Source organism: Odocoileus virginianus, chromosome 7 (assembly GCF_023699985.2).
Source record: "Odocoileus virginianus isolate 20LAN1187 ecotype Illinois chromosome 7, Ovbor_1.2, whole genome shotgun sequence".
Classification (NCBI taxonomy): Eukaryota; Metazoa; Chordata; class Mammalia; order Artiodactyla; family Cervidae; genus Odocoileus; species Odocoileus virginianus.
The window spans coordinates 7,450,842-7,468,704 of record NC_069680.1 but is presented as its reverse complement, the minus strand read 5'-3'; the positions used below and the strand labels follow the sequence as shown (position 1 = coordinate 7,468,704).

Below are 17,863 nucleotides of genomic sequence, written 5' to 3'. Positions count from 1 at the left end.
AGTGGCTTTCAGTAATTATGATTAGTGCTGTTATAAATGCTTTCATATTTTTTTGGTGGACATATGTAGATTTCTCTTGGGTGAAATTTCTCTTGAATGAAATTGCAGGGTCATGGTATAGGTATATTAGACAGAGTTGAGTAGCTGCAACAGATATTGTATGGCCCCCCAGATTGAAAATATTTGCTACCATTGGTTTAGCGAACAGTTAGTGGAAAACTTGTCATGTGTCAGCCATTGTTCTCAGCACAGGGGGTGTATCATGGTGAAAAAACAGGCCAACATTTCTGTCCTTATGAGCTGGCATTCTCGTGTTTCTTTTTTTAAAAAAATATTTATTTATTTGGCTGCCCCGGGTCTTAGTTGCAGCATGTGAACTCTTAGTTGCAGCATGTGGGATCCAGCTCCACGACCAGGGATCGAATCCCGGGCCCCCTGCATCGGGAGGATGGAGTCCCAGCCACTGGACCACCAGGGAAGTCCCCTCATGTTTCAGTAGTATCATGAATTAATCATCAGACATTATCTACATGATTTCTTAACTGTCCATCAGGGAGAATTTTCCATTTTGTTTCTAAAAATCTGAGCAGTGGTGACCCCTCTTGTATTAGGCATGGTAGACAAATTGGCCTGAAAGACTGGGATTTTCCAAGGCTCTCCTGCCACAAATGGTCCAGGTCCTTCCACAATATCCTCAAGTGGAAATTCAAAACCCCTCCTCTCTAACGCCTCCCATCTCTGTGGAGTATTCCTGCAGGATGCTTTGCCCCTGTGGGCTGAGCTGGGCTGGCTTTGACTTCTTCCATCAGACAGCCTTTCAGGCAGCATTAGTCACCCCCAACTGCAAGGTCTAGGTCAACGTGCAGCAGTTCGGGCCTAGTGCTGATTTCTTGGAAGGAATGATTTGTTTTAAGTAACTTCATACCGTTCAGTATACTTCCCAAAGAAGTTAACTATTAAGAAACTTCCTCCTCTTCCCCTGCAAATTAAAGGGAAAATAAGAACGCCAGAAAAATAGGAAACATCTGATTTCCATTAAAATTAAAACAAACTATTAAAATATCTTTTAAGAGTTTGAAGCTGTATCCACGTAAGTTACTTTTACTGATAGCAAGCATGTAAGTGACATTATCCAGGTATGAAAACTCACGAAATAAAAGACAACTTAGAAAATACTGCTTTCAGTGCATATAATAAATATCTTACTTTCAATGCAGGGAGAGAAGTACACATTTAATAGAAAACTTACCAGCCCTTACTAAATAAATGCTGAACAAATTTTTAAAAAATACTAGAGTTGAAGAGGCCCAAAGCCTTGGTTTTTTTCTTGTCTAATTCATTGTTTCTTTCACCTTGACTGGGAACCCCACAAGGGAGGGCATTCTTATTTGTGATTAAATTCCCGTTTATGGAATACACAAGCACAGTGCTTACTCAGCAGAGAGCCTGGCACAACACATAGGAGCTTAATAAACGATTGCTGATATTATTGTTGTTATTGTTACTATTATTATTATCATGATCTTTATTATAGCTAAAGGAAACTTTTGGCCTTGACTAGAACAGCTTCCATATATTGCAGGCTAAGAAAAGTCAGAATACTAAATAGCATAATCATCCCCCTGAGGTATGCAAGCTGAGAATCTTTGATGGTCCTCAGCACCTCCAATTCCCTCATCCCTAACCAGCATCACCAGACAGAGGATGGTCTATCTTCTAAAGTTCTCTTCACTTCACCCAGAATTGTCGGCTTAGTCTAAGCTGTTGTCATCTCTCTCTTTTTTAAATTAGGCCAACATTCAAAAAAAAATTTTTTTAATTAAAAAAAATTTTAATTGGATATAGTTGATTTACAAAATTTTTATTGGATATAGTTGATTTGCAATGTTACATTACTTTCTGTTGTACAGCAAAGTGAATCAGTTATACATATACATATACATATCCACTCTTTTTAAGAGCCTTTTCCTATATAGGTCATTACAGAGTATTGAATAGAGTTCCCTGTGCTGTACAGTAGGCCCCTATGAGTTATCTATTTTATATATGCTATGCTGCACTTAGTCCTTCCGTCATGTCCGACTCTTTCCGACCCCATGGACTGTACCCTGGCAGGCTTCTCTGTTCACAGAGATTCTCCAGGAAAGAATACTGGGGTGGGTTTCCATGCCCTCCTCCAGGGGATCTTCCCAACCCAGGGATCGAACCCAGGTTTCCTGCATTGCAGGTGGATTCTTTCTCAGCTGAGCTACCAGAGAAGCCCAACTATTTTATATATAGTAGTGTGGATATGTCAATGTCATCACCTCTTGTATCCCACTGCCGATCTACCAAATGCCCCCGCTTATCCTCCAGGCAGCCCTCTTCACCAGGGAACCATCATGATCCTTTTAAAATGCAAATTTAGAAACTCAATCTTTTCCCAAAGGAAATGTATACTCTAGAATTTTTTTAATGTTTAAATAAATTAATTTTAAAACTTTGTATCGCTACCCCCAGAGATGACAACATTTATACTTGAGTATATGTTTTCTCCACCTTGACAACATTACTCACAATTATAATTTTACATTTATTTGGATGATTCATAAAACAATGTTCATCTTCCTCAAAAGTGTAAAACTCCCTAGGGACAGGGACTTTGTCTGGTTTGCCCCAAGTGTAGCCCCAGTTCCTAATAAAGTGGGTGACATAATTGGTAACTTAAGTATTCATTGAGTGAATAAATAAATGAATAATGTCCTTGAAAAAGTAAACAATAATTTAGTAGGGGCGTTTTGGAGTCTGGGGGCCACTCACACCAGCCCTCTTTCTTAGAATTAATTCCCAGTCCAGTGGGATAGCTCTGATAGTCATCCTCATGCTACATGACTCCACCCACTGATAATTGACTGGAACGAGGTGGACATATGACCCAAACTGGGCCAATCAGATTGTTTTTCTTGGGTACTGGGAGCTAGACTACAGAAGCAATCAGTCTCAAGTGTCTGAAATTAAGGGACTGGTAGACATTTGGGCAGTAGGGGACTCCTGCTATGTGGGTAAAGTAGCAGAGAAAAGCAGTCTACAGATCAAGAAGAATAAAACTGATACACTGATAAGCAGAGATAAGAGATGGAGGAAAGTATCATGTTCTCAAAGATTTGCTACTTCCTGGCTTGGTTCTAAGTCCAAACGTCCGTGGATAATGAGATAATACCGTACCTTGGAAATAGAGCCCCTTCTCCTTTTTTTCAGCTGGCTCAGTTCAAATACTCGTATTTGTAAACCAAAGAGACTCAACTGAAACATGAGCTATTTATATATTAGGCAGTAAGATTAATCAAAGTGATCAGAGTAATCTGCCTGGGGCAACACCTTGTAGATGCCAGTCAGAATCCCAGCCAGATTCAACTAGGTGGGAAAACCCAGCCAGCTAAGTCTTCCTCAACCTGCCATAGTGTATCAGGTAAGAAATGAACCAACTATGGGGATACCTTCTGTATGAGACAGAGAGGGCAGGACATTACCGAAGCCAGACTTGACTTCTAAGAGTCTTGGATCTTTCACCTGAAATAGGCAAGTGGATTCAAACAGGATAAAGAACAGTAATTTCTAACATTTCTCAATAGAGAACTGGAAGGAAAAAAAAAAGGCAGTCAAACCAAAACCAGACTCATAATTTTGGTTATTTGTGGCTTCAGGTTATTTTAAGAAACTGCCTTTGAATTCCCCAACGGATTTTTTCTTTCCTGTTCTTTTTGTCATCCAGTGGACAAGTCAGGGTTTGCTGGTTTCTGGAAAATCCAGGGGATTTTGAAATAGAAAATCTGTGGTGGTTTTGGTTAAAATGGAACTATGTACACTGATCTTTTATACTAAGAGGATGCTGGTAAGTCCCTACCAGGCAGGAATATACTTGAAGACATGCTGAGTAGTTGAGATAGACCATTCACACCCTCATCCCTGAAGGTCTTAAAGCACCATGTGCTAGTTTGGGGACCAGATGTCTCATCAGTTTTATGGATGTAGCCTGGAGTTACAGAATAGTTTTTGTTTTTGTTTTCCATTGTGAATCTAATTATGTCCTTGTCTTCTTTGGATATGCAAGTTAGCAGATTCCTCTCTGGTTTTCCAGGGCAATGGTCATTTGCTAAGGCTGGAACTTGATTTGGTTCTATCAAATAATTCTGCTGCATAAGGACCCTCACCCTCAGAGTCAAGGCTGAGACAGGAGGCTGAGACTCTCAACAGCATCTTGTACAAAAGCTGGCTGAGATTTTGCTGATGAACTTACTGTGTTGGAAGTCAAATAAAGGTGCTTTCCACCACCTCGTGTGGTTTGGCAAGCAGGAGGGGCCTGTTATTACGGCTGCAATTAGTGAACAATAGGGCTAAGCAGACAAGGCAATTCTGGTGTCTCCTCCTGGTCCCATTCCCCAGAAACCTAGGGGAGGGGAAGTCTGGCCAGTAATTTACTCCCCTCTGGAGAAAGCAGAAGTTGATCTCACTGTCTACTCCAGATTCAGGAGGGACCATTCTCAAGACGCTCCCCAAACAGTTGTTTATTAGGGCTGATTTGAAAGAGAGAGAGAAAGGAAGAAGGAGAATAAAGAGAGATGCATATACACCCTGGACTGCTTGTAGTCTGTAAACTGGCAGGTTATTGGTACCAGGCCCACCTGCCTGTTCCTGCCAAAGGTCAGCCAGGGACAGAAAGGGATACAGAGCAGGGCCAGCTGCTTTGAGTTAAAGGTGCTAAAACCACTTTGACCAGGAGGGGGCTCCAAATCTCACTAAAATTTGCACATCTCTGGGTCAGTTCAGTTCAGTTCAGTTGCTCAGTCGTGTCTGACTCTTTGCAACCCCCATGGACTGCAGCACGCCAGGCCTCCCTGTCCATCGCCAACTCCCGGAGTCATAGACCCATAAGACCTCACTTTATCTACCAACCTAGAGCGCGCACAGGACCAGAATACCACCAGAAACCCAGAGATGGGAAGTGACTTCAAAGTCACAAGATTGGGATGTGGTTGAGTAGGATCAGAACCCAGGATGGGTAACTCTTTGCAGCGCGTAGACATCACTTTCATCAGCAGCATCGACAAATATCCAGTTTTAAAATACAAGCATTCATTGAATGCCCGGCATGTATAAAGCTGTCTGCTGGGTTGGGGATGTATGTGGCAGGTGGCCGGGGTGCTGTAGTCAGGGTGGGGAGGGAAAAGGTGGTGCCACAGTCCAAGTCCATGGTTCTCAGACCCTCACCTGCTTCTCACTGGTTTAGAATGCACAACCTAAGCACAGCAAAGTTTGAAAAAAAAGTAAAAGATGTAAAGAAGGGTTCAATATAGTAGTGGCTGATCTGTCATAGGGCAATTTTCGATTAGTAGCCAAATGAATGGCAATTTAACTGTTTTCCTGTATGTTGTCATCTTTGAGGTGGTTATGAAGATTACACATGAGAGAAGGTGGGGTGGGCTCTGCATGTGGGAGCTGATCGGATTTGCATGTGCACAAAGGGACTTTGGAGACACACATGGTCCCTGACCTTAAAGAGCATCCTCCCTGGAATAGGCAGGAGAGGGGGTTCTAAGGAGCCTGTGATGCCTGTGTGGATGGAGACTTGGAGTGTCAAGGGAGAGCAACATTCTGGATCTGCAGGCATCCGTAATGCTCTAAATGATCTCTTCTTGCATGTGAATAGGCTTATAAGAGTGACGAAGAACAAAGATGGGAGGTCTGGGACTCCCTTGCTGTGTGGCATTGGGCAGCTTGCTTAGTTTCTCTTGGCCTCAGTTTGTGCCTCTGTAAAATTAAGGAATAAGTAAACTTTCTGATCCCTTCCAGTTGGAAAATTCTTTGGTTCTAAGCATCCTACAGTTCTCTGTTTCTGAAAAATCAGATTTTCAGGTATCAGTCAGTTTGTATCTTTATTTTGGGTCCTCTTTCCCTTATTTATCCTAAACTTAAAAAAAAATGACATTATACTTTGTCATTTGAACTCATATAATGTCCTTGAGTTGGAGTCATCCCCAATTCATGGATGGAGGTGGCAAAATAGGGGTTTAGCTGGTCCTCTCCAGCACTACTAACTCCTTGAGCAGATGTCTTCAACACAGACCACCCAGTGTACCTACTATGTGCCAGGCGTGCCGGACACTGAACAGATGAGACACCGTCTTGTCTCCAAGGAGCCTTAAGCTAGTGTCAGTCATTGCTGGAAAAGTGCCAGGCACATGCGAGGCACTCAGTAAACATGTGTTGAGCAGAAAGGCATGCCTAAGGCACTGTTGGGAAGGAAATCTGCATGAGCTTGACATGTGCCCAGGGAAGAAGGGAGAGTCTGTACCATTTTATACTTAAAGTCTCTTGGTTCTATAGCCCCAAGAGAGGGAGATTTTCTTCCATAGGTATTGATAACTTCTATGCAACTAACCCCCAGAGATCTTGGCACCATGGGGTTGGGTGGGGGCTGGTGCTCAGTTGCTCCCTCCGACTGAGGTAGTTGGGAGTGCAGGGAGAAGTGGGGAGTCCTTAAGTTGTGCTTCAAGACCCTGAATTTAGGAGATGTCAGGTTGTCGGGGTTTCCTACACCAGAAGAAGGCCATCACCTTGTAGCCAAGCTTCTGCCTCTCTCCCCTAGATCTCTTATCCTCAGGTCCACGTTCAAATCCTGATCCAGAAGAAGCAGAGTGAGCAGGAAACCACCGGTACCTTTTGGGAGAGTGCTTGGACTCACAAGCGGACCCAGGACAGCCAATCCTCTCCTTTTTTTTCCCTCCAACAGCTGAATAGCCCTCACCAGGGGCTTCTCAGGCTTCCCTAGCACTTCCAGAATGCCTCGCAGTCCACAGAGAAAGAGTGGCTGAGTGCTGTTAAGAATCCTTTGACCAGGAACCCACGGGTTGTCTTGATTTCCTACCAGCCCAGGCCTTTCCTTGCAGAGATCAGCACTGAGGGTCTATCCAGGCCTCCCTCCCACTCCCACAAGGAACAGGACTTGCTCAAGGCAGTGATGCCTGCTCTCCTCCTTTCCACAGCACTGGGCATCACTTTCAGATCTTCTTCTCCCAGCATCCACAATGATTTTTCTACCATATTCTCTGATACAGAAGCCCGTTGCCTGGTGTCAAGATCTCTCACGGAGCGGAGCCCCTACACCCATCCTTCTCCTTCTTTCCTCTTCCTGTGTCTCACCCCCTTCCCTGACTCTTCCCCAGGTGGACACTCTCCTGCTGGCCCTCGGTGTGTCCCCTGCAGGTTCAGGCTTCAGTGTCCTCACTCCACCTTTTCTTTCCCCCCGATCATTCACTCAGCAGATTCTCGAACAGTGACTACTAGTGTGAATAAGGTGAAGCTTTGCTCCATGAGGAGTGCAAAGAAGTACGAGATAACTTACAGCCAGTCCTTGTGCACCAGGCACTCTCGGAAGAGAAGAAGTGTGCCATGGACAAATATGCACAAGTCAAACAGCTTGGGGCAAGTGCAACCAGCCTGGAGGAGTTCAAAAGAGGCAGAGTATTCCAAGGTATTCTAAATTCTGCCTGTAGAGAGTTTAGAGATCATACAGAGTCCCCGCAACACAGTTTCCTCTAGGAAGTTCTCCTGGATTATTCCAGGCCTCCATTTTCTGGAATCCTAAAGGGCATTTCAAATAGAAAGGGGAAAAGTGGAAGTAGAAACAAAGTTTACTTTCTTGGGCTCCAAAAATCACTGTGGACAGTGACTGCAGCCAGGAGAGTAAAAGACATTCCTTGGAAGGAAAGCTATGACTTAGATAGCATAATAAAAAGTAGAGACATCACTCTGACAAAGGTCCATCTAGTCAAAGCTATGGTTTTACTAGTAGTCATGCATGATGTGAGACTTGGACCTTAAAGAAGGCTGAGCACCAAAGAATTGATGCTTTTGATCTGTGGTACTGGAGAAGACTCTTGAGAGTCCCCTGGACTCAAGAAGATGAAACCAGTCAATCCTAAAGGAAATCAACCCTGAATACTCATTGAAAGGACTGATGCTGAAGCTGAAGTTCCAATACCTTGGCCACCTAATGCAAAGAGCTGACTCATCGGAAAAGACCATGATGCTGGGAAAGATTGAAGGCAAAAGGAGAAGGGATGAGGTGTTTAGATAACATCACTGCCTCAATGGACATGAATCTGAGCTAACTCTGGGAGACAGGGGAGGACAGAGGAGCCTGGCACACAGTCCATGGGGTCACAAACAGTCAGACATGACTCAGCAACTGAACAACAACAATAATGGACATTCCCAGGTGGCTCAGAGGTAAGAATCTGCCTGCCAAGCAGGAGATGCAGGTTCGATCCCTAAGTCAGTAAGATCCCCTAGAGAAGGAAATGGCAACCCAGTATCCCAATATTCTTGCTGGCATAATCCCATGGACAGACAAGCCTGGCAGGCTACAGTCTGTGGGATCACAAAGAGTCTGACACAATTGAGCATGCAATCGACACTGTATTACACACTGTCTTAATGGTGTCCCTATTTCTCAAGTGTACTTTCTTCTCTTTGAGGGAAGGGACAAGCATTTGTCAATTGAATTCAGTTTTCAGTTCCACAAACATCACCTGAATTCTCTCACTCTTTATCTTTTGTTTTTTAATGCCCTATAAAGGAGCACAGAATAAGTGCTCAATCAAGCCTACACATCTAGAATTTTAGAGAAGAAATTAAAAAAAAATTTTTTTTAATGTCAGTATCCATACATGCTAATTATGAAAAACAAACAAACAAAGCCCTCAAAATTGTCTCCAAAGGAGTAACTACTGCTAGGAGTTTGGAATGTATGTTGGGAGAAATCTTAAAAGACCATCTAGTTCAGCACTCCCATTTCACAGAAAACTTTAAAATGACTCTAATGCCTGTGGTATTAAGTGGTTTGCTCCAGGTCAACTATTTAGATAGCAGCATTGTTTGGTGTCCTAGCACCCTTCTCCAAGAAAGCTGGAAGGATAATAAGGCTACTCTGTACCAAGCAATTGTGTGAATAGTCTTAGAACTTAGGATCTACATAAGAAAAAAACTTAGTATCTACAGAGAAAAATAAGTATTAACACAATTAGATGGTAAAACTCTTGGCCTCCATTGCAGATGCTTGGCATTGCTCCACAGTCACAAAGTTTATTGTGATTGTGAACAATAGGATTAATTGTGAAAACACTACTTCTTTAAATATTTGAAATTAGAATGGAAAAATGCTGGAAACAGATGGGGGGTGGGTTGCGGTGTAAATTGAATTAAATAGTAATTTTGTCCCAAGTCCAGGGATGGAGAAATGACTTGAACAGTCGGTTTTCTAAACCAGAGGGAGAGGTGGTGAGAAAGTCAGAGCCTGGGGCCAGTAATGAGCTGGTCCCCAACCCAATGGTGGATTTTCCGTTCCCTCCTCCCCGACCTGGAGGAGAGGGTCCCAGGGAAGCCTTAGGCTTAAAGGCAGGAGTGTTATCTTCTTGTAACCTCACTGGTAAATGATATCACAGATTGGTTATCCAGGCCCAGATCAATAAACGACTCAGGCAGCGGATCGATCACATTTCCGGGGAGAATTTACCCTTTGTGACCCGCAGTGGGGCAGGTGGTTTATCAAAAGAGGCTCTGGCTGGAAGGATTTAATGCCGCCTACTTCCCCAGTCCTGTCTCCAGCTCGGAGGGCCTGGGCGAAAACAGTGGGGGTAATAAACTACTTTCATGAAAGAGCTCTGGGGGATAGGAGTGGGAGGGGGCCGTAAAGGTGGGGGGCCGAAAGGCACAAATCCGCTCGCAGACCGAAAGCCAGGGTGGGGGCGCGCTGGGTTCATTCCCCCTCGCCCCTCCTCCCTCCGAAGCCACCCCGAGTTTCTGTGCCTGGCGAAGTCGACCAGCGCCCCGCCAGGCCGCTGGCCGCGCTCTCTGCGCGGTGGGGGCGCGCGGGCCCGCTCCGGCCTCTCCGGCCGGGCCGCAGCCCCCCTCCCCGTCGCCCCGAGCCCCTCCCCCGGGCCCGGAGCCCCTCCCCGCGCGCTTCCCCTCTCTCCCCTCCCTTCCCTTCTCTGCCTGCCCGGCCCTGCCTCCGCCTCCCGCGCCCGCAGCCTCCGTCAGCGCCGAGCCCCCCGGAGCCCAAGCGCAGAGAAGGGGCGCCGCCGGCCCCTCCCCAGCGCGCTGACAGCAGGCTCCGGGGCCCCCGCCCCGTCCCCTCGCCGGCGGGACACACCCCCGCCCCTCCTCTGCTCCGCCAGTTCCCGCCGGACCCACCGGGCGGCGGAGAGAGCGGGCGGGCGAGCCGGAGAGCTGCGGCGGCGCGGGAGGGAAGGGGAGCGCGGCAGGCCCACGGGGAGCCGCCCGGGCGCACGGAGCCCGCGTGCCCTCTGAACAGCCCCCGCCCAGCGGCCGTACCTGTGGGCGCGGGGAGCCTGGGCAGCGGCGCGCCGGCCCGGAGTGGCTGGGGAGACCCGGGGACCGGGGAAGCGGGACAAGGAGCCGGGGCCAGACCGGGATGAGAAGGTGACGCCGCCGGGGGGCGCCACTCGCTTTGTGGGGGAAGATGCTCGCCTACTGCGTGCAGGATGCCACCGTGGTGGACGTGGAGAAGCGGAGGAACCCCTCCAAGCACTATGTGAGTACGCCCCCACGACCCCTGCGGGAGGCTGGCCAGGAGCCCCCTGAGGGCCCCGGGGTGGCCCTCAGCCCTCTCCGCGGTCAGTCCCGGAGCTGAGCGCCTACAGGGCAGCCTTTGGCGGTGGAGTCTCTTCGCAGGGCTGTGATCTCCTGGGAAGCCTTTTCTGACCGTCCTCCACCGCTCCCCCCGCCCCACGCCCGTTGTCTTTTTTTGGCATTGGAATTGGCAAGTGGCTGCCCTTGTCTGTTAAACGGTGAAGTCATCTGTCCGCCTGAGCTTTGATGGATGGTGGGGGGAACGTTCTTCAAACCCTCGCTGGGAAGCTCTGTTGGGAAAGAGCATCTTCCCGGCCCTCCCTGGGGGCGCGGGTCGCTCAGGCGCACGCAGACCGAGATGCTTTCAGAGGTTTACCCTGGGGACGGACGCCTCGCACGAGCCTCCTGTTTGTGCCTAGGTCTCTGTCTCCCCAGGCTTGGGTCTGGGGGCCGAGAGAAGCCGCCGCGCCCCTGCCCTACCTCCACCCTCAGCCCTGAGCTTTGATTTCCTTCTTAAAGCCCTCGTGTCGGTCGGTGTGAGGAAAATTGTGGCTTTTCCTTTTATCCCTCCTCTGGACGTGACCCTTAACCGGGGTTCATTTCCTCTTAAGTGATGCTCCGTCTCCGACACGAGGAGGGAAATGTTTGCTGTGGTCTCCAAGGAGCGGCCGGCTGCCCCTCCCCCTGCCTTCCCAAACTTAATGAGAAGGGGCTAAGGTTGACCGAGCCGAGCTGGGGGCCAGTAGGACGCGACGCCCTTTCATCTCAGCCCATCCCGTCTTCCCATCCTTCCCACCGAGGAAGTAAATGGTGTCCCTGGCGCCCAAGGCTGCCAGTCCTAGCGGCTTTGCTCCTGTTGTTGAGACGAAAGAAACAGACAGCAAGGACTGCATCTTATTTGCAAATTAGGCATTTAAAGGAGCATTTAGAATGCTCAAAGCATTAATTTTCACAATTAAAACAGGCTGTGGGTTGCTGCCCTAGACAGCACATTGATCTCTGCCTTTTATTTCCTTGTTGGAAGGGGACTGGATTTGTGCTAATGTCAGCCTCAGGCTACTCTTTCTGTCTTTATCCCCAATAGCTCTGATCTTCAGGTTTCTTTTTAGTGGAATAAACGAGCTTGGGCTCAGGTTGGGGAGGAGGTTAACCAAGGAGTCTGGTTCGAAAAATGGGTGCTGGTGGGAGGGTTTGTCCTTTTGTATCACTGGCCCAGCAAGCATCTCCCCCTGCCGTTTTGAGAAAACTGTCTTTGGAGGATTTGGGTTCCCATGTGGTCGCCCTCCTCTGAGGCAGATGTCTATTGGCATATCCCAGCCCTTATTATGAAGTCAGCCTTCCTAACTTCTTTTCGCAAATGTTGCAGGCTAAGTTTTAGGGCTTCTTTTCTAGTCCTCAGGTAAGGTAGGCACTGCTTTCAATAGATGGCACTCTCTGTGGATCTTAGGTGAAACATCAAACCTTAACTTTGACCAGTGATGTCCAAGGTTACAGATATAGGACACACTAGCCAGGAGCATTGCTAAAGGGGCTGGGGGCCCACTGCGAACAGTGCTGAGAGGTGGTTAGTGCTGAGGCTTTGAGTGAGAGGCTCTCGTTCAAAGCCTGGCTCAGACACTGACTAGCTATGCAACTTTGGGCAACTTACTGAGCCTCCATGGACCTCAGTTTCCTCATTTTTCAAATGAGGATAATGGTAGTATCTACTTCATAGGATTGTCTGGAGAATTAAATGAGATCATCCATGCAAAGCACTTAGTGCGGTCCTGGCACATAAGGCACTCATTAGGTGGTAGCTTATGATTGGCGTGATTCTGACTAAGAAAGCACTTTTGAAAAGCAGCTATTAATGGTCTGGCAAGAAGGAAGAAAGATTTGGGGTTTTAAGATTGCTAATAACTTGTTCTCTGTGAGAAAAAGAAAAAGTCCAGTGCAGTTCCACTGACATGATCATTTCCTCCCTTTTCATGGACAGTGTTTTCTGGGATGTCTCTGCTTCCCAAGTTAAGAATCAATGACTCTATGTGTGGGCCGGGAGTGATGTCACTGAGCAGACGGGAGCATACAGAGCCCTGAACACAGGTTGTGGAAAACAGCTAAAGGAGACAGTGTTGTGTGTTACGGAACAGTGGAGCTGGCAGGGACCTGAGGACTCATGAAACTCCACCCCCATTTTACAGATGAGGAAACTGAGGACCAGTTGGGGTAGAGTCGCTTGTGACATAGCAAGTCACAGCACCTGGGTCTAACTGGCCTTCTGCCCATCACGTGGGTTAGCTTCACCTAAGTGCCCTGGAAGGCTGGTTGGGGTTGACGAGGAAGACAAATATCTGGTCATAGCAAGAGGTTCCTGCATGTGTAGGGTGTTAATGCATCAGGAGAGGGGGCTGATGGTAGAATGTGTTGGCGGCACCAACAGGGCAGGAAGAGCCAGGTGGGGAGGCAGTGCCTCTGAAGCCTAGGGTCGCCTCCTCCCTTGGCTTCTGCATGGCCGACACCACACACCAGAAGGTCAAGTGTTCTGGCCGAGGCACTTTGGTGTGGGTAGCTGGCAGGACACACTGCGCCCGTGTCATTTATGTCCTGGACGCCGTTCTGCACTCTAGAAGCTTGCCCTCTTCCCGCCTCTCCTGGTGAGGTGATGGTGAATTCTGAGTCTGCGGTTTGGCAAATTGCAGAGCTGAGCGGCTTTATGGGATATGCTCGTTAGCTGGAGCTAGCTGATGAGAGGCCTGGGGCCCAAGCAGGAGGGGCGCTGCTGGCTCCAGAACGCTGGGAACACACTGCAGAGGTCTTCTCAGGACATCCAGCCAAAGGCAGGCTTGTCCCTGGGATGGGGGTGGAGCCACCTAGATACCAAGGGTCTTGTGTTTTGGTCTGTTTACGAAAGGGCAGGCAGGTGACCTGCATCATTTGGGTGGTACTGTCAGCCCTTGGCTTCCTTCCTCTCTGCCAAGGCCTTGCTTGGGACGCTGGGAGAGGGGAGTATTTGGGGGAGGTAGGCAGCTGCTGCTTAGACCAGGCTCCTTGCCTGGAGTAGGGCTCCTCTCTCAGCTGTTACGAGCTGTCCCTAGAGAGACCTTAGGTAAACTGGCTTTGGCCTCAGACCACTTGTCTTTAAATGGTCCTAATGACGCTGGATGCAAACTGCAGTTACCTTTGACAACTTCCCATAAGGATGTGAGCTCCGGTTCACATTCTTTGCACCCACACGCATGTGTAGGTGTAAGTCAAGTCATATGGTGTTGGAGAGGAGCTAGTGCATCTAAAGCAAACAAGAAATTATTTGTTTGGATTTGAGAGGCGTTGTGCTTTCGCAGTCATTTCCTCTCCTGATTGTTTATTTCAGACAAATACCAGTCGTGAATGTTCAGGGAATGCAAATAATAGCCAGTGTGAGCCGTTACTGTCGTTGGTGCCAGATGCTCAATGTGCAGGATTTCATGTGATTCCTACAGTCCATGCAAAGTCTTTGATTTCTTTATACAGATGGGTGAGCTGAGACATGGAGAGGTGAGAAGTTGCCCAGGGTCTCCCAGTTAGAGATATGGGTGACCTCAGGTCACTTCACCTCCAGAGGAAGATACGAACCTACAATGAGGCCCTTCTCCTCCACTGGGGTTGGTTGTGGAGACCAGGCTTAGGTTTACAGGACAATGAGAGAGCAATGCCAGGTGGCGTTTGAGGACTGACTCACTATGTAGGATGTTCACCTGGTGTCCCAGAGGAGGGCCTGTGACAGGCAATGGGGGGAGGTCACTGTGAGGCAGGGGATTAGAACCAACCCAAGATGATGTCTGCTCTCCAGTGATGCCTGAGCTGATAAATGAAGGATCCACCCTGGAGAAATAATACATTCTCCTGTGTGTTTAGAGCATCGCAGATTTGGGGCTTGGCCGTGGGAGGTACATTTTTAGGAATTGGCCACAGACCCATTCATTTCTCTACCTTTCATATTTTTCCTTAAGCCCTTGGAATGTGGATCCAGCCCCATGGGAAGAAGGATGTGTAGCTGCAGTATGGACAGGTCTTCTTGGGCCAGTCCAACTGTAGAATTACTGGTGTTGAGCAAATCAGGGTTTAAAACTTGGCTCTGACTCTCCCTGGGTGAGCAGCCTGGGGCCAGCCACTCTGGGTCTCAGCTTCCTCACCTGTAACCTCACAAGGATTTTGGAAAATTGATCTGAGATAATTTGGGGGCAAAGCTTCTACTTTTAGTGCCTTACCTAGTGGCGCTAGTAGTAAAGAACCCGCCTGCCAATGCAGGAGACAGAAGAGATGTGGATTCGATTCCTGGGTCAGGAAGATACCCTGGAGGAGGACATGGCAATCCACTCCAGTATTCTTGCCTGGAGAATCCCATGGACAGAGGAGCCTGGCAAGCTACAGTCTATAGGGTCCCAAAGAGTTGGACACAACTGAAGCAAGTACCTGGCGCCCATCATGGGTACTCAACATAATAGCTTCTGTCTGGTGCTCCTTATCATCGAAACCCTTGAGTACATTTAGATCTGATAGGCGAGGCTGTGAGAGAAGGGAAGACTGAGGCAAACAAGGAAGGCCCAGCTGTTCACAGTCTGATGGGAAAGTGGGCTACATGCCCCGTGGAAAACACCCAACGTACAAGGGAAACAGATAAACAAGGAGCAGCTGTTCAGACCTGGAGGGCTTCCTGGAGCTGTCCAAGTGTTGGCTTCCTGGTATGTTGGGAAGGAACATGTGTTGGGGGAGCAGAGTAGAGAGGTGCTACAGGTGAGGGCAAGGTCGTATAGGATCCCAGCCCCAAGATCAGTGCCACACATGGGTTAGCACTCTTCCCTGCTTTCTTTTGGGCTCCCCAGGTAGCTCAGAGGGTAAAGAATCTGCCTGCAATGCAGGAGACATGGATTCAGTCCCTGGGTCAGGAAGATCCCCTAGAGGAGGGCATGGCAACCCACTCCAGTATTCTTGCCTGGAAAATCCCATGGACAGAGGAGCCCGAGTCACAGAGGACAGAGTCATAGAGTCTATCCTAGAGGACAGAGGATAGAGTCGCAGAGTTGGACACCACTGAAGCGACAGAGCACACACACATATTTTTTGTCTGTCTGTCTGTCTCTCTCTCTCTCTCTCACACACACACACACAAGAACAGTTTCTTCTCCTGCTCCAAGGAGGGAAGTGATCTAGGGGTGATTCACAGGTCTGACAAGGATTCCTGCTCATGGAATAACCAACCACATCCTTCAAGGCTGATGGAAGAAGGAACACAGTCAGCCATTTATCATGGTCTTCTTTAGAGCCAGCTGAGTGAGGGCTTGGGGGGACAAATCAGGATTGGAATCACCATGTGTGGTGGCAGGCAGAGGGGGGGCAAAGGGAAGGGAAAAATAAACCTATTTGATGTCATTGGAGACCGGTTCCAGCTCAGAAATATAAGCACCAGCTGCTGCATTTTCCGAAGAGATATTCCGAGGCCAGCATGAGTTAATCGTCGGTGGAGGCAGTGAATTAGAGGAGTGTTGTTAGGACTTCTGACTTTGGGGTTTGCACCGCGGTCCCTGGAAATTGCCTTCTAATTTCCTCAGCCTGAGTCACTGACCAGACTATTTCTTGGCCAGAAAAAGCCTAACAGGCAACTCTGTTCTCTTTTGCCTCTTTATTAAATGAAATAAAACAAGTAATAGAGTTATACATACGGTAGTCACACTTACTCCTCTTGAGTTCTGAGAGTCCAGGAACAGGATCATGGGTTAGGACAGGGATCCCGGGAACAGGAAGGACAAGGGGTGTGTGTGGGAAATGAGGTGGAGACTCTGGCTTTGGAAACGGTTTCTGAGTCAGGGCCAGAGGTGTTCTCTGCCATGGATATTGCCAACAATAACGGAAGAGTCCAGGAGGGTGATCAGCATTTCAGGAGGCGATTCCCAGGGCTGTGTGTGACTTCTCGCCTGGGCTGGGCTGCTTCGACTGCTGCTATGTGTAGTGGAGTCAGGATGGGGCGGGGGGTGGCACATTGGGCCACAAGGAGGCCCCCAGGAGCCTCCAGGCGGCTCACATTAGCAGCAGGTGCTGAGCAGAATCCAGTGAGGACGTCGAGATGCAATGAGAAGGAGGAGAACCAGTATATGAGTGCCTGCTATGTGCCAGGCAGTGCAGAAGAGACCTTTCAGAGGGGATTTCATTTCAACATCATAACCTCCCCATGAAGTAGGTCACTGTTTTTATCCCCACTTTACAGGTGTGGAAACTGAGGCCCAGAGAGTTTATGCAGCTCTCACTCAGAGTAATTCAGTGTCAGGGCTGGGCTTCTTACTCTGGCATCTGACACCAGAGTCTGTGAGCTTGTCACTTTCTTCCCCATTAGAGCCAGGTCAAATGTGAGGAGTGAAAGGAACCGAGGAATCTGGGCCACACCTCCTGAGAGTAAGATGTGTGTCTGGAAGGCTGTATTGTTGGAGAATCCCTGGGCTCTGCTATCCCCATGCCAGAATCCTGTCTCTACCACTTACTGCCCTGGGATTCGGTGCAAGTTCCTTCTCTCTCTGTGCCTCAGTTTCCTCACCTGTTAAAAACAAACAAAACCAACCAACCAAACAAAAATGAGGGGGAAATAGAACCTAGCTCGAAGGGTTGTGGTGAAGAGTAAATGAGTTGATAAATGTAAAGAGCTTAGAATGGTAGCTGGCACATATTAAGCGCTGCATAGGCATTTGTACTAATATTAAGACCTGCTTCCCTGGTGGCTCAGATGGTAAAGAATCTGCCCGCAATGTGAGAGACCCGGGTTCGATCCCTGGGTTGGGAAGATCCCCTCAAGAAGGAAATGGCAACCTTCTCCAGTATTGTTGCCTGGAGAATTCCATGGACAGAGGAGCCTGGTGGGCTACAGTCCATGGGGTTGCAGAGTTGGGCACGACTGAGCAACCAACAGTTTCACTTTCAAGGCTTCAGAAGGAGTTCTCTGTGAACTGGAGTTTTTCAAGGAAGACTGACTGGCGAAGGCCAGCTTCGTGATGGGCCTCAAGGAGTAACTGGGGATTGGGTGGGAAAGAATAGGATTTAGGTGGGGAAAAGAGGGGAAGGCATGCCAGGAAAGAGAAAAGCAAAGGTGCTGGAGGTGGAACATGCAAGGAAAACACGGGCAAAGCCCAAGCCGGGGAGAAGAACAAGGAGGAAGGGCGGCCAGCTGTTGAGAGCCTCACATACCTGTCTAGAGGCTTCACCTCCACCACTTCCATTCCTCCCAAGGATT

General features: G+C 48.4%; 1 protein-coding gene and 1 long non-coding RNA gene across 4 annotated transcripts in view; one reads left to right on the top strand and one right to left on the bottom strand.

Annotated features, from left to right (window-relative positions):
• Positions 1-314: 314 nt before the first annotated feature.
• Positions 315-10,460, bottom strand: LOC139035965 (uncharacterized). The gene is made up of 2 exons (XR_011488619.1): positions 10,372-10,460; positions 315-979 (listed from the first exon to the last, which is right to left on the bottom strand). It is a non-coding gene; the product is annotated as an uncharacterized lncRNA (long non-coding RNA).
• Positions 9,953-17,863, top strand: part of SH3PXD2A (SH3 and PX domains 2A) — a 247,748-nt gene continuing 239,837 nt past the window's right edge. Inside the window, exon 1 of one of the 3 annotated variants that reach the window (XM_070470106.1) lies at positions 9,953-10,591. In XM_070470106.1, coding sequence (XP_070326207.1) covers positions 10,520-10,591 — 72 coding nt within the window. In that variant the 5' untranslated portion in view covers positions 9,953-10,519. The remainder of the gene's footprint in view (positions 10,592-17,863) is intronic. The other 2 variants (XM_070470104.1, XM_070470105.1) reach the window with 2 other exon arrangements.